The sequence below is a fragment of the Vipera ursinii genome (assembly GCF_947247035.1).
Source record: "Vipera ursinii genome assembly, chromosome: 1".
In the NCBI taxonomy this organism is placed as follows: domain Eukaryota; kingdom Metazoa; phylum Chordata; class Lepidosauria; order Squamata; family Viperidae; genus Vipera; species Vipera ursinii.
In genome coordinates, this window is record NC_139512.1 from 340,242,780 (window position 1) to 340,259,846 (window position 17,067).

Here is a 17,067-nt window from a genome sequence, read left to right on the forward strand (position 1 = left end):
ATATCTCCTACCGGATGGTAGGAGAGTAAAGAGATACCGTCCAGGGTGTGAGTCATCCCTGAGAATCTTCCTTACTCTTCCAAGGCAACGAGCCCTGGCGATGTCATCCAGTGGAGTCAGGGAACAGCCCACAATGTCTTGTGCTGTGCTCACTACCCTCTGTATGACTCATGGACTTCAACTGTGGAGCTGAGGACTGCCCCCGACCTCCGTTCATTCCGCCGGGACCTGAAGACCTGGCTCTTCGAGCTCTCTGGCCCAGGCTGAGAATTTTAATTTTAATTTTTAACTGGGGTTTTATTTGTTCAGGGACGGATATAATTTTTTTAAATTGTTTTTAACTTTTGTATTTTTTGTTTTAATCACCCTGTAAACCGCCCTGAGTCCTTCGGGAAAGGGCGGTATATAAATATAATAAAATAAATAAAATAAAATAAACTCCCAGAATTCCTGAGTCAGTTGAAGTCCATGAGTCATAAAAGAGCCGAGGTTGCCTACCCCTGGTCTAGTAGAACAAAGATATATGCTGCTATATATATTTCTAAAACGGGAAGAGAATTAATTTCTCTTTTCTTTCAGCACTCAGCCAGGGTGGATCCTACATGTTAAATGTTAAATTTAATTGACCACTTTTTCCTCCTTTTTTTGTACACTTATTTTTTTTTAGGGCTGAATGTATGTTTTTGTTTTGTTTCTTTGTTTTGTTTTGTTTTACTGATCTGTATTTCATTCTCTCTGATAAAACAATACATTTAAATTTTTTGAAAAAGAAGCGTACCCCAGGCTCTTTGCCTGATCCTTTAACGTAGGGTTAGCACAGCTTGTCTCCTGCAATCTCTTCACGTAGGTTTTGTGCAACTCCCCAGTGTGATTTTGGCCCTTTTAAACTCCGTCCTTTTTCCCCTTCTGTTTACTGACTCTGAATTTGCCTATATCAGCGGGAACAGACTTGCCCTAAAACCATGCACCCCATCCTAACCAGAGTGCCCATCTAGGATGCAATTTGCTGTGGCAAAGAAGCTGCTTAAAAAGTCCAAGAAAATCTTCGAGCTGATATTTCACATAATGTATCTCTATCCCTTTTCGGATCATCCAATAGAAAGACAAGATCTTTTCTGCTCTCAGTTTGGATTTCTGTGGATCTAGAGCAGGGGTAGTCAACCTCGGATCTTTTATGACTCTTGGACTTCAGCTATGCTGGCTCAGGAATTCTGGGAGTTGAAGTCCATGAGTCATAAAAGAGCCGAGGTTGCCTACCCCTGATCTAGAGAATAGGCCTGGAGTTGATCATAATTATTTTCATCCTCCATATGCAGGATAGATTTCTTTAGGAGTGACCAGATCAGTTTGTTTATTAGATGCCGGGACTTCCCACTTGCTCAAGGAGGAGTTTGTAAGCTGTTGGATAAGTCAGTAGTATACATTTCCTTTAATTTGTTTACAATTTAAGACCAAGAAGGTGCAAGGAACAGTTAACACAATAATTTTAGCATTCCCCAAAGAATTGCAAAAGGGTTTTTGAATACGCATTTGCTTTTTTCTGGAAAAACCACATGTAAAATGTTAGCTGCAACTTGGATTGTTCAGTCTATTCTCTATGCGTTCTGTTATTAATTAGCTTTACGGAACATTTCATGCTTAAGCTTTTTGTAGAGTTGCCTGCAACTGAATATATGTATTGCCACATACTTACACTGCAAAGTGGTTGATGGATAAGCGCATGTTGCAGATGGTTATAGTTGGGCCGATATGCACACATCCCAAATTCCAACTATGTGTTGTGCAGAGTTGCATGTTCTTCCTGTTCTGTGCTTTGATGTTTGTTCCCTAGCCAGAATGTTACATTTGCATAAGTGTAAATGGGACACCTATACAACCATCCCAAACAGCAGAGGCAAATGTTCCCTGATGTTTAGTGTCAGAGAAATCTGCTTGAACCTTTACAATTGGAAACGTTTCCTCAGGAAACTTCGTAACAACAAATGGAATATTATATTATATTTATTAAATTTTTATACTGCCCTTCTTCCACTTACATAATTTGAGGGGAAAATAAAAACTCACCCATCTCATATAATACCTAGTGTCCCAAGAGAGGGCAAGTGATACCACATGCATTCTGATGTTATTATACAGATTGAAGTCATGGAGCAGGTGATTATCATGTCTTCCAGAGATGCTTAATTTTTGGCTTGCCTGAAAGGTGTGCCAAAAGTAAATATGTTTCCCTCTGATAGACTTTGGAAGAATAAATTAATTTCTGTTTTGATTTCAGACCTGGTTGGTGATAGTAGTAGAAATTATGATCTGGAATAAGTAGCTTTATTGATGCTGAGCAGTTCCAAAGTCATTGCTAAACTTACTTTCTCACATTTTGTTTTCCTTTCAGGGAAAAAACATTGTGGTATTCTATGGATCTCAAACAGGGACTGCAGAAGAATTTGCCAACCGCCTTTCAAAAGATGCTCAGCGTTATGGGATGCGGGGCATGTCTGCTGATCCAGAAGAATATGACTTGGTATGTTCTCAGCAGTCTTTCCACCCTTTTCAATCCTTGTTGGTGTCACCTGAGTTTGAGGTTACATTGTCCTACCAGCTCTGCTGAGATTGGAATTTACTAATACCAGAAGGTTGCAGTCAAGGAAGTGCTCAGATGTGCATCAGGAGGTGAAACTCTTAACGTGCATAAGTAATAATTCAGTCTTTCCCGACCTGATGCTATCCCTATGTTTTAGGACTCCAGCTTGCTGAATTCTCCAGCCAGTGTGGTTTGACAAAATAGGAATTTATATAAATTTTAGTTCCCTCCACATTACAACGCCAACTGAATTGGGGAAGATTGCATAAGAAGAGCAATAGCACTTAGACGTATATACTGCTTCATAGTGCTTTACATTCCTCTGTAAGTGGTTTACAGAGTCATCATGTTGGCCCCTACAATCTGGGTCCTCATTTTATCGACCTCTGAAGGATGGAAGGCTGAGTCAACCTTGAGTCAGTCAGGACTGAACTGCTGGCAATCAGCAGTGTTTAGCCTGCAATACTGCATTCTAATGCCTGCTCTCTACTAGCTAGAGTCTACTATTTTTTCTTCCTGATGCCTCTCCAATTTCTCCAGCAGAAGGGAAGCAGCAATGTAGCTGCACTAGGTTGCCAGGATCTAAAGAACAATGAAAGGTTTTAATTTTCCTTTTTCTTTAGGCAGCAGGGATTGGGTATGTAACTTCATGCCTCCCAAGAGTTCTACTGTTACAGTGAGACCAAAAAATATTTAGTCAGCCACCAATTGTGCAAGTTCTCCCACTTAAAAAGATGAGAGAGGCCTGTAATTTTCATCATAGGTATACCTCAACTATGAGAGACAAAATGGGGGGAAAGAATCCAGGAAATCACATTGTAGGATTTCTAACGAATTTATTTGAAAATTATGGTGGAAAATAAATATTTGGTCAATAACAAAAGTTCATCTCAATACTTTGTTATATACCCTTTGTTGGCAATGACAGAAGTCAAACGTTTTCTGTAAGTCTTCACAAGGTTTGCACACACTGTTGCTGGTATTTTGGCCCATTCCTCCATGCAGATCTCCTCTAGAGCAGTGATGTTTTGGGGCTGTCGCTGGGCAACACGGACTTTCAACTCCCTCCAAAGGTTTTCTATGGGGTTGAGATCTGGAGACTGGCTAGGCCACTCCAGGACCTTGAAATACTTCTTACGAAGCCACTCCTTCGTTGCCCGGGTGGTGTGTTTGGGGTCATTGTCATGCTGAAAGACCCAGCCACGTTTCATCTTCAATGCCCTTGCTGATGGAAGGTGGTTTTCACTCAAAATCTCACGATACATGGCCCCATTCATTCTTTCCTTTACACGGATCAGTCGTCCTGGTCCCTTTGCAGAAAAACAGCCGCAAAGCATGATGTTTCCACCCCCATGCTTCACAGTAGGTATGGTGTTCTTTGGATGCAACTCAGCATTCTTTCTCCTCCAAACACGAGGAGTTGAGTTTTTACCAAAAAGTTCTACTTTGGTTTCATCTGACCATATGACATTCTTCCAATCCTATTCTGGATCATCCAAATGCTCTCTAGCAAACTTCAGACGGGCCCGGACATGTACTGGCTTAAGCAGGGGGACACGTCTGGCACTGCAGGATTTGAGTCCCTGGTGGCGTAGTGTGTTACTGATGGTAGCCTTTGTTACTTTGGTCCCAGCTCTCTGCAGGTCATTCACCGTGTGGTTCTGGGATTTTTGCTCACAGTTCTTGTGATCATTTTGACCCCACGGGGTGAGATCTTGCGTGGAGCCCCAGAACGAGGGAGATTATCAGTGGTCTTGTATGTCTTCCATTTTCTAATAATTGCTTCCACAGTTGATTTCTTCACACCAAGCTGCTTGCCTATTGCAAATTCAGTCTTCCCAGCATGGTGCAGGTCTACAATTTTGTTTCTGGTGTCCTTCGACAGCTCTTTGGTCTTGGCCATAGTGGAGTTTGGAGTGTGACTGTTTGAGGTTGTGGACTGGTGTCTTTTATACTGATAACAAGTTCAACCAGGTGCCATTCATACAGGTAACGAGTGGAGGACAGAGGAGCCTCTTAAAGAAGAAGTTACAGGTCTGTGAGAGCCAGAAATCTTACTTGTTTGTAGGTGACCAAATACTTATTTTACCGAGGAATGTACGAATTAATTCATTAGAAATCCTACAACGTGATTTCCTGGATTCTTCCCCCCCATTTTGCTTCTCATAGTTGAGGTATACCTATGATGAAAATTACAGGCCCCTCTCATCTTTTTAAGTGGGAGAACTTGCACAATTGGTGGCTGACTAAATACTTTTTTGTCCCACTGTATCTTCAACCTGCAGGGAAAATTGCAATCAGCACATTTGGATAGCTTCAGGTTGGGGAAAACTGCATTCAGTTATAATTTAGTGTAATTATCACTTGCTCTTTTAGTAAAGCATGCCTTGTACGCTGAATGCCTTGTCATCTCTGAAAAGGCTCTGACAAACCCTCAGAATTAAGATTGTAATAATGACAACCAAAATAAAAGAATGGCTGGAATTGTGTGACATTTAGATGATTTTTGTGAGAAGAAAAGGAATCAAGTGAAGTATTATCAAGTCTTGCTCAGGACCTGAAAAACTAAGTGAATCTTGTAGAATCTCCAGTGTTTTTTCTTGTTAGCATTGTGCACATGGATTTCTCCTGGATAAGAAGGAAAGCTGGTGCTTCTGAGTTCCTTATTTTGTATACCCTCTCTCTCATATAGTCGGACCTGACTCATTTATCGGAAATTGAAAAGTCTCTGGCAATTTTCTGCATGGCCACCTACGGAGAAGGGGATCCCACCGATAATGCCCAAGATTTCTACGACTGGTTGCAAGACACAGATGCCAAACTGTCTGGTATAAAATATGCGGTGAGCTTTGATTATTATCTCTTTGCTGCTAGTCTTGTGGCGGGAGACAGTGGACATGATGCTTGAGAAACTAAAGGGTGCTGCCTAGAGGTTGAGACCATTTCATTGCAATGGGGATATGAATTCTGAATATACAAAACCCATCAGGATGCAACCCTTATGTACTTCATGAAAGCCAGGGGGTAAGTCCCAGAAAATTATTATGATCAAGTGTTATGGTTATCTTCAATTCCTGACATGAATGCTCATTTTGCAAATTCTAATCTGAGAGGAATCAGAGTCATATTAGAGAGGGAAGTCCAAAGGGTGAAGGGCAAAGGTTATTACTTGCACAAGTGCATGCATGCAGAGTTGGAAGATATTTTAGACCTCACCTAGCTTGACTCCCTCCTCAGCATGGATTAACTAGAGCAATTCTGATATCCTTGTTTGTTCAGTCCTTGTTTGAAGACCATCAGTAAGGTCTCCCTTCTTTCCCATTCTCCTCTTGTTCTGTTGAACGTTCAAAATTTCCAATACCTTTCTACTCTTATTTTTACAGCAATTGTGTTTCCTGGGAGTTACTAGGTATAGGTAGGATGGTGTTCACAACCACACTCCCTTCTCCCAAGCACTCAGTCGGTTATGTCCGTAGCTTTCTTCCATGACCTCTGCCTATCCTCTCTAGCATAAGATGCTTGGCATACACATTGTGCCTTTTTATCTTATCTCAAATGGAGCTTTGGGACTATAAAGTCTGCCCTGCTGCCAGTTTTCTTATGTGTTCCACGGAACTTGTTTTGAGAGCTGTACAATGGAAGCACAGTTCTCCGATTTTGCTTTTGTCCTACCCAGCTATGCTGCAGTTAAACATGTCCCCAACTAGTTAGGTGGAAGGAACAATATTTTTCAAGCTGTCAAGCTGTCAAGCATCCCTTAAGTTAGTCTGAATCAAGACAAGGAGAGAAGAAAGTTGTGAATGTTACATTCTAGACTTGGAGCTGATGAACACAGTTCCTGCTGTGGGCCAAGTTAGCTTCTATGCCCTCTGTTGCCACGCCTGAGAGTCGAGGAAGCAAAGCAAGCCACAAATATAATTCCTCTGAGATTTGTTCTTGAATTTTGGAGCACTTTGTGGATGATTGAGCTCTAGGGATCAGACTATCTCTTGTTCCTCTCTTTTCAGTATATTCAAATGCATCGTGAGCTCTTTGTTTTTTTTTAAACCATCTCTGTGCATTAGAGTTGCTGCTGCATGCCAAAAGAGAGGCAGTGAGGGAGAGATTCAATGCTGACAATTTTTCCTTGGCAACTGAAAAGCTAACAAAGAGATCTTTAAAACTATCTCTCATTAATTTACCTTTTTATCTACTCCAGCTTTATTTTCCTATGGCTGCCTCCATGACAGTAGGCATTTTTCTCTCTCCTTTCCAGCCATAAATAGTGTTTTTTTTAAGTCCTGTCCTTCTGTGCCTGCCATTTGAGAAGCTCTCGTCCGCCTCCATCCTTGAAAATCCAGCTCTCCCAAATTAGTTGCTTTTTCTAGCGCTTCCATCTAATGGTCATCGATAACAAATAACTATACCATATTCCTGGTCTGAACAATTAATGACCTAAGCCATGTAATATCCAGATGTGCATGGCATGAATCACTGCTCAGTTTCCATGTCTACAGTCCTTTTTCCTTCCCTATTCTAATAAGAGAACTGAAAATAAAGTCATTAACTCTGAATTAGACCTAGCTTTCCCCCCCCCCTTGCTTTGACCATTGCTGCTGCTTTTTTTATGGCTTCCCTTTCAAAATACATCTTGTGCTTCTTTGACAATAGGATACCTTAAATCTCTACATGGTAGACCTTTCTGCTTTGGATGCAACACAAAGTTTTATTCTTGCTCTCCTCCTCAGTCCTAATACACCTTCTCTCCTTTCCCCATGGACTTGGATTCTCCAGTTATATTATCATCTTTGATTTGAAAGATCATCTAATCTCTCTTCAAGGATTCTGTCATTTCACTCTGGTTGCCTGTAGTGCTAGATAAAGCCTGTTCCTTTCAGACCCTTCTTCCTTTTCTTGCTGAAGTCTTTGAGTCAACCATCTCCAACCTATAGTAGCCAAGTTTAAGGAGGGAGGGAGGGAGGGGGAGAGAGAGAGAGAGAGAGAGAGAGAGAGAGAGAGAGAGAGAGAGAGAGAGAGAGAGAGAGAGAGAGAGAGAGAGAGAGAGAGAGAGAGAGAGAGAGATAACAAAAATGTATTCCATGCCCAATGTACAAGGAGGAAGAAAACCTCAGGTTGTTTGACAGACATTTAGGACAGAACCCTCCTCCTCTAAACAAGAGGAACACTTTGATTTCCAAGGAGATATTCCTTGGACTCTTCTGATTGCCTCTGAGCTGAACCAGTCTTCTGCTGCTTTCCAGGTGTTTGGGCTTGGGAACAAAACCTACGAGCATTTCAACGCCATGGGGAAATTTGTAGACAAGAGGATGGAGGAACTCGGAGCTCAACGGATATTTGAACTTGGCCTGGGAGATGATGATGGGAAGTGAGTGGCTGCTGGAATCTCTGCTCCAAGTGGTTGTTTGGCTAGGATAGAAGACAGCAGGCTGGTCTTCGGGCACGGCCAGTCCTAAGTGGAGTTGGAGGCCTGCTTTCTCTGGGACAGGGCTAAATAATGTGAGCCTTCTGAGTCACATGGAGCCCTAAAATAGCTTGGAGCTCTTCTGAAGTTATCGTTCAATTATAATTTTTAATATGACAGAAAGGGAAAAAATGGTTCCATTTATGATATTAACATAACACTATAAACAACGGCTGTTTGCTCAACCATAATATTTTATTATACATACACATTATAATATAATATGTATCATACCTAGCATACATTAAATTATGCATATATTATGCATAGCTGCTTGTATATTTTATTATATAAGTAACCCAAAGAAAGCTCGGATGTTTTCCCTGCAGAGCCCTCCTAAAATTACCACGCAGTTATAATTTTTAATATAAAGAGGGGGAAAAATGGTTGCATTTATGATTTCAACATTATTATTTCTACTATTATTGTCACTATATCTGTTTGCCACCCGACTCCCAGCAGCTCTGGGAGCATGAAAAGCACAACAATAAAAACAGCAAGAAACCAAAAAGGGTAGAGCTGGTAGAATAACAAACTGGGTGAAAAAACAAAAGAGAACAATCTAGGTCAGGGGTGTCAAACTTGCAATGTCACATGACGTGTCGCGACGTATCGCAACTTTTTTGCCATCGTCAGCAATGGGGTGGGTGCGGTTTCGTTATGATGCATCCGGCCCACGGGCTGGCAGTTTGACCCCCCTGATCTAGGTGAAAAGGAGACTTCAGTCAGCCTCACCAAAGGCCTGAATAAAGAGCCAGGCCTGCAGACTCCTTTTTAACCCCAGTAGGGTGGGGGGCTGTTCAGATCTTGGGGAGAGCCTCATTCTAGAAGGCAGACATTACTACAGAAAAGGCATATTTCTGGGGTCTCAATAAATGCCGTTGCTTAATTGAAGGAACCTATAGCACACCAACCTGAAAGGACGTGGTGGCTCAGTGGGTTAGGATGCTGAGATTGCCGATCAGAAGGTCGGCAGTTTGGCGGGTCGAATCCCGAGTGCCGCGTAACAGAGTGAGCGCCTGTTACTCGTCCCAGCTTCTGCCAACCTAGCAGTTCGAAAACAGGTAAAAATGCAAGTAGAAAAATAGGGACCACTACAGTGGGAAGGTAACAGCGTTCCGTGCGCCTTTGGCGTCTAGTCATGCCGGCCACATGACCATGGAGACGTCCTCGGACAAGCGCTGGCTGTTCGGCTTTGAAATGGAGATGAGCACCGGCCCCTAGAGTTGGAAACGACTAGCACGCATGTGCGGGGGAACCTTTACCTTTACCTATAGCACACCAACCCTCCCAGATTGAATCAGCTGGTCGATACTATGGGCGATAGATGAACCCTGAAATAACCAAACTCTATGCATTTAATTAACTTCACTTCATAAGACACATTTTTAATTGCATTAAAATGAACTCAAATATAATTTTAGACCTGCTTACCTCTTTGGACTGCAGTTATTATTTCGCTGTCCAAAAGGTCAGGAACTGCCTACAAGCTGAAAAATTAGCACCTCTTCCAAACCCTTCTGCAAAGCTTGTTTGTTGTGTAAAATACCAGATCCAGCTCAACAAGTAAAGCAATGCATTTACGCAAGAGTAGTACCAGTCGAACTTCCTCCTGACTGCCGTTTTTAAAACTACAGGACTGTCTTTTGGATTAGGCCTTTGACCTCCCATATAAAATGCCAATACAACTGATGTTGCCATTTCTGCAACTGATCAGAGGGCTACATGATGATTGAATCAGCTCTTCCTTACAAAGTCAGAAGGGATGATAAGGTGAAGGATCTGGATCAGGGTTGCTCAGCCCTAGTTCCTTTAAAATGTGTGGACTTCAACTCCCAGAATTCCACAGCTAATGGAAGTTGGAATCTTAAAGTTGCTGAGGTTGAGAATCTTCAATCTGTATATGGATATTGAATATGATGCCTTTGGTTTTCCTCATCTCCCCCTTCACTGTTTCCAACAGCTTGGAAGAAGATTTCATCACTTGGCGTGAACAGTTTTGGCCAGCAGTGTGTGAACATTTTGGCGTGGAAGCCACAGGAGATGAATCCAGGTCAGTGTGGAATAGCAACTAGTAAGAGAAGAGAGCTTGGGAACCACTGATACACCTTCTGCAAAGAGTAGGTTGGGGCACAGGTGATTCTCAGCTTCACTTCCAAAGTAGTCTTCAAGTAAGCAGTTCTGAGCTCTAGCAAGAGCAGTTTTGCCTGGTGGCAGCAGAGAGAGAAGATGGTGGCCCTATCCACACCCATCATGTAACCTATGATAAACTGCTCTTGGAAAAATAAGGCAAGTAGGAGGAGGATGGAGAAACCTCCAGCCTTGTGGCTCTGCTCTGATCGTGGGGAAGTCCCTTAATGACTGCCTCCAGGTTCACCATGTGGCAATCTGAGCTCCCTCCCATTCTGGCTCCTGAAATTGAAAGCCCGGCATCTATTTATTTATTTGTACCCTGCCTTTTTTATTTTCACAAATAATTCAAGACAACGAACATATCCAACCTACCTTTCTCCTCCTATTTTCCCCACGACAACCAACAACCCTGTGAGGTGGGTTGGACTGAGACAGAGTGACTGGCCCACATTCACTCAGCTGGCTTTAATGGCTAAAGTGGGACTTGAACCCATGGTCTCGTACTTTCTAGCCTCGACCCTTAACCACTAGAGTCTAGTGGTCAGCAACCTGAAACAGTGAAAGAGCCACTCGGAACCGGATCCCTCACAAAAGGAAAAACTGGGAGACGCAAAAAATGTGTGCGCATGTGCATACATGCGCGCATGCCCAGAACAGGGTTTGATTGAAGAGTGGAGCCAAGGCGAGATATGCACCTACCCTGCATATTTGAATTGATTGGTTGAACTTTTTTTTTTTTTGGATTGCACATGGCAGAGGACTGGGAGCCGCAGGAGATGTCTGAAAGAGCCGCATGCGGCTCTGGAGCTGCGGGTTGCAGACCTGTGCACTAGACCAAGCTGACTTTCTGCACAAACTTTCATTTCCTTTCTTTTTTTTCTCTAGCATTCGGCAGTACGAGCTGGTGGTTCACAAAGACATCGCCCCAGGCAAAGTTTACACGGGTGAAATGGGACGCCTCAAGAGCTATGAGAACCAGAAACCGTAAGTTTTTTTTTTTTTTAAATTCCATTTATATCCCGCCCTTCTCTGAAGACTCAGGGCGGCTTACAAGCTTAGCAGTAGCCTTAATTCTATGTATATGCCTGCTTATTAGGGCTTTCACACCCCCCCCCCAAGCGGCATTATTACAAAGTCAGCTTAATTGCCCCCAACAATCTGGGTCCTCATTTTACCTACCTCGGAAGGATGGAAGGCTGAGTCAACCTTGAGCCTGGTGGGACTCGAACCTGCACTAATTGCAGGCAGCTGGTGTTACTTAAGGAGGCATTAGCCCACTGCTCCACCAAGGCTCAAGTTACCAAAAGGGAGACTGAAAGAGACAAACAAGGCATGAAGGTCAAAACCCTCCAAGCATTAGCTAGTGGCACTCCCCCACCCACCCATCCCCAACCAGGAAAGACACGGCATTTGCTTTATTGTACCTCCTCTATAGACAGAGGTCCTGCCAAACCAATGCAACAGTTTGGATCATCATAGATGTACTATGAGAATTGCTCGGAAGGAGCCTTCTTAATTTTTCCTCTTGGCCAAGCTATTTAAGCCTTGCTGCCTCTTTGCCCTCTGGAAGGCAGCCCCCTTCCTTTTGGGAATCCAGACTACATTCCACACCACAGGTAGAGGCTGAATTGCTTATAAGCATTTCTCAAACGGCAACAATAAAATCTTGACTGTTTTGAAATATTTGAATTTCCCTTGCAAGGAAACCTGAAAATTTATCTTCGTTATCAGAGTAATAGTGGTAACAGTAATAGTTTTTCTTCTGTTGTAGTTCCTTCTTCTCTTCCTGCTTCCTTTTAAAACTATTACTGTTTCTTCCTCCTCCCCCCTTTATTAGTGTTATTAGAACTTCTGCTGCTGCTTCTCCTCCTCCTCCATCTTCGACTTAATTATTATTATTACTTTCCCTTCTTACTCCTAAAGGGACAAAGAATGATATATGAAGTCAGCAGGGCACACAGACAATAAAAACAATACAATTCAAGAAGCAGGCTCTTCTCTTTAAAATCCCTTTTAAAGAAATCCCCATGAAAAGGAATGTAGTAACTTAACGAGAGTCCTTAACAAGGGGGGAAGCCCTCATCCAGTTGTGAATAAGTATGTCCATTTGTGAACAGCTGTATATTAAAGAGGTATTACTGAATTGCACCCAGTCTTGGTGGACTGAGTTGTGGCAAGCTGCTGGGTGGCTGCCATACAGTCTTTGAGAACTGCTTCCTGTAACAAGGGCAGGTGAAAAATGAGACCACGAGACGCTCACAGTTTTCTGAAATTTTCCTTTAAGAAAGAACAAAGGGAGCCTCCATGGAAAAGAGCTATCTGGAAGACAATTAATTGTGGCCTAACTGTAGGACTCCTACATTGCTCCTACCTTAGTTTGTGACTTCCTCATCAGATGTGCTATCAGAGCAGTGGGTGTAATGGGCGGATGGGAAACTTCAGCAATTTTTTTTCCCACTCAAAAGCAAACGAGTGTTCATGAAGACACCAGAATCGCATGATATTTTAGCTGTTGGTTTCATTTTTTAAAATTCTGAAGGATGCTTGATGCTATGTAGAGCTATGTGGAAGCAAACTTGGTATAGTTGCTCAAGCAGCTCTTGGTGATTTACAAAATAGAAAAACCAAGATGGTATCAAAAGGTGTTGCATTAATTGCTCTATACAAATCCACTAGAGAGAGTGCCTGGCATACCGGGGCGGGGGTAATAATAAATAATATGCAAGAAGATCGCACAGACTGACTACAAGCAGCGGCATGACAAAGTAGCAACAATGGTGCACTGGAAGATCTGCAAGAAATATCATTTGCCTGTAAGCAAGAACTGGTGGGATCATAAAATAGAGAAAGTCATGGAAAATGATAAAGTTAAACTGCTCTGGGACTTCAGAATTCAAACAGACAAGCACCTGCAACATAACACCCCAGACTTAACAATTGTCGATAACAAAGACAAAAAAGTCTGGAAAGTGGACGTGGCAGAGCCTGGAGACAGCAGAATAGACAAGAAAGAACTGGAGAAGATAACAAAATACAAAGACCTACAAATAGAAATAGAAAGACTGTGGCAAAGGCAAGCAAGGGTAGTACCAATAGTAATAGGCGCCTTGGGTGCAATCCCCAAACAACTGGAGCACCACTTGAACACCATTGGCATTGACAGATTCTCCATTAGTCAATTGCAAAAGGCGGCCTTACTAGGAACTGCTTCCATCCTGCGACGAGATCTGTAATGCCATCAAACATCCACATCTGCCTATCCCAGGTCCTTGGTAAGGACTCGATAGGTAGACAAAAATGTCAAATCCAGTCTGAACATCTGGCTGACTGTGTGATGATCAATAACAACAACAACAAAAACGTTAGAAGGTACCTTGGAGGTCATCTAGTCTAACCCCTGGACTGTCCAGTCTCTTCTTAAAAACTTCCAGTGTTGGAGAATTCGCTGCTTCTGGAGCAGGTTGTTCCACTGGTTAATTGTTCTGTCAGGAAGTTTGTCCTTAGTTCTAGGTTGCTTCTCTCCTTAATTAGTTTCCATCCGTTGCTTCTTGTACTGCCTTCAGGCGCTTTGGATAATAGCCTGACTCCCTCTTCTTTGTGGCAGCCCCTGAGATATTGGAACACTGCTATCATGTCCCCCCTCGTCCTTCTCTTCATTAAACTAGACATACCCAATTCCAGCAGCCGTTCCTTATATGTTTTAGTCTCCAGTCCCCTAATTTGTTGCTCTTCTAGAGTCTCAACATCTTTTTTACATCGAGGTGACCAAAATTGGATGCAGTATTCCAAGTGTGGCCTTACCAAGGCATTGTAAAGTGGCATTAACACTTCACGCGATCTTGATTCTATCCCTGTTAGTGCAGCCTAGCACTGTGTTGGCTTTTTTTGACAGCTGCAGCACACTGCTGGCTCAGGGGTGGGCAGAGGGCTTCATAGCATAGATGTCATTGCAGACCGTTGCTTTTGGGGCCCTGTCTTGTCAAGACCTCCTTCAGTATGTGTTCAGAAGATCCAATTGCAGTGCAGTAAACCATTCAAAAGGGACACGGTGGCTCAGTGGGTTAGGATGCTGAGCGGCCGGCAGTTTGGTGGGTCAAATCCCGAGTGCTGTGTAACAGAGTGAGCGTCTGTTACTCGTCCCAGTTTCTGCCAACCTAGCAGTTCTAAAGCACGTAAAAATGCAAGTAGAAAAATAGGGACCACTACAGTGGGAAGGTAACAGCGTTCCGTGTGCCTTTGGCATCTAGTCATGCTGGCCACATGACCACGGAGATGTCCTTGGACAAGCACTGGCTCTTCGGCTTTGAAACGGAGATGAGCACTGGCCCCTAGAGTCGGAAATGACTAGCACGCATGTGCGGGGGAACCTTTACCTTTAAACCATTCAAATCATTAACCAGATATGTCTCCTGGGGTTCCTTCTAGACCATTTGATGCCAAGAATCCCTATTTGGCCCCAGTTTCTTTGAACCGGAAGCTCAACCAAGGTGGAGAGAGGCACCTAATGCATCATGAACTGGACATCACTGGGTCTAAAATCAGGTAAACGGGAATTTTGGAGATTGTGGAATCAACAAAGCTACACGGCACTGGAATGAAGAAATTTGCTTTAAACACAGGCTTGATGGTTGTGTTGACAAAACACATAGTTAACCAGGTCAGTTAAAGAGTTAGAGGCTGTGTTTGTACAACGTGCTAAACTTGGTTATGGATAACCTAAATTACTTCTCTGTAGGTGGATTAGCATATTGTATTAAGTAACATAACTGATTAATTAATAGTTCATTGTATTTCACAAACTCTGAATACAAGTAGACCTTGGTTAATGATTACCCTATTTAGCAACCATTCAAAGTTACAACAGCACTGAAAAAGTAACTTAACAACCAGTCCTTGCATTTATGACTGTTGTAGTGTCTCTGTGATCACGTGATAAGCATTTGGGCATTTCTCAACTGGCAGGTATTTGTGTGCTTCACAGCCAGCTTCCAACAAACAGTTGATGGAGAAACTGGCAGTAAAATCACAAGTTGCAGTCAAGTTGCTTAATAACCATGTCACTTGGTGAAGGAGTTGCTGGCCCCAGTTGTGGTCATTAAGCGAGGACTATCTTTATGGATAAATTCAATAACCAACTGAAACACATTGTGTGAATGCAGCCTTAAGTCTATGTCAAAGGATTTGCCTCCTTGTGCTTTAAAAGGTCTGACTTTATTGTAATAGAGATGAAATTGTATTATATCGGGCATAATTATTTAATGTTTTTTTTAACTTTTGTACTTTGTATTTTGATATTTATTGCCCTGTACACCACCCTGAGTCCTTCGGGAGAAGGGCGGTATAAACATTTAATAAATATAAATATATAAATATAAATATAAATATACAAATGCTAATACCCCTAACTTTAAAAGTATTGGATTAATACTCTTAAAAAATTCCCAGGCTTTGTGGGGACCTTTAACAAGGATTGTGAATCCAAAGATGTACTTCAGTGACCTGGTTCAGACTAAACTATCCGACTGTGGTTCACTAAACCATAATGTGCTTTTGTTTTGGCTCAGCGTGTTGTATAGACGCAGACAGCAGTGATCTTGTTTTCTTTCCCAGATATGAAGCTGGAGACCATATTGCTGTATATCCAGCCAATGATACTTCACTGGTGAATCAACTGGGTGAAATACTTAGTGCTGATTTGGATGCAGTGATCTCCTTAAACAATTTAGATGGTGAGTATATAAAGATGCCCTCTTTGTTTATGTGCTTTTTTGTTTTGAAAACTGACGGTGCAGAACGTTTCTCCCTATCTTTTGAGCAACCATTCCCATTCTTTACCGTACAAACTGTGGCTGATGGAATGTGCTGTTCCTAACAACTGTAAAGCATTAGATGCCTTCCTGTCACGTTTACCAAAAGAGGCCCTGGCGGAGATGCACATAGATAGCTAGGAGTGTACTTTGTTTTTCACAGACAGTTCTCATTTTTTGACAGTTGCTGCAGCAAAAAGTTCCATCATTTCCAATCTGTGCCAATAGCAACTATTTGAAGATGGAATTCATTTCTGGCAGAACTAGTTTCCACACCTGATTTCAAGGGCGTTTACATCCCGTTGCCCAATCAGGTTGCCTGATTAAGATACTCTGCCGTCTTATTCTGCCCTCTTTATGAATCTGAGGCTGCAACATTTGAAGTGGGGAGACCTGCCAAACTTGCTAAGCCTGTTGAGAATATGTATTAGCTTGATGGGGGCAGACATGCTTCACTTGCATTTTGGGGGTTACCGAATGAGTCTTCCAGCTGAATCTTCAATAGATTCTAGGCTCAGCAGTTGGCAGCTTTTAGCGCTGCCGCCTAAGCTCTTCACAGAGCCATTGCTATTGTGTCTTTGTTACAGTGTGGATGGCAAGGGAGGAGGTGGTAAACACTGAACTGAGGACTCCTTCTTTGTTTCATATTTCAGCTTAGTGAACTGTTTGTTCTCTTGCATTGTGTGCCCTTATGTGATCATTTCTCAGATTTCAAGTGTGCTGGTCGCTTTCATCACATGAGATCTTTCTTTCCCCTTGCAAGGTGACCTTATCTCACATGAACACTTTGGAAATGGGATGCTTTAATGAATTTTGTTTTGTCCTGCTTTTGCCCACCTGTCAGCCTTGCATTGTGCACTGGGGCACATGGATCTGGTCTCCATAACTACCAAAGCAGTAGAACAACATTGGTGCAACAGAATTGTCCAGCTGACAGCAGAGTTAAGAACTGAGTAGATTACCTTCCCTGTATGAATGCCATCCAGGTGTATGAACTTCAACTTCTGTAGTTCTTAGCTGGGTCAATGCTAGGTTGGAGAAGGTTAGAATATAACTTTAGGTACCTGTTAGAAAGCTGATTTTTTTTG

The 17,067-nt window shown here is 42.5% G+C and overlaps 1 protein-coding gene across 1 annotated transcript in view; it reads left to right on the forward strand.

Moving 5' to 3' along the window:
* POR (cytochrome p450 oxidoreductase) overlaps positions 1 to 17,067 on the forward strand; it is a 37,455-nt gene that overhangs the window by 10,648 nt on the left and 9,740 nt on the right. The window contains exons 3-9 of the mRNA XM_083372721.1: positions 2,390 to 2,518; positions 5,271 to 5,420; positions 7,819 to 7,943; positions 10,003 to 10,092; positions 11,058 to 11,156; positions 14,598 to 14,714; positions 15,783 to 15,901. Of these exons, the coding sequence (XP_083228847.1) occupies positions 2,390 to 2,518; positions 5,271 to 5,420; positions 7,819 to 7,943; positions 10,003 to 10,092; positions 11,058 to 11,156; positions 14,598 to 14,714; positions 15,783 to 15,901 (829 nt within the window). The remainder of the gene's footprint in view (positions 1 to 2,389; positions 2,519 to 5,270; positions 5,421 to 7,818; positions 7,944 to 10,002; positions 10,093 to 11,057; positions 11,157 to 14,597; positions 14,715 to 15,782; positions 15,902 to 17,067) is intronic.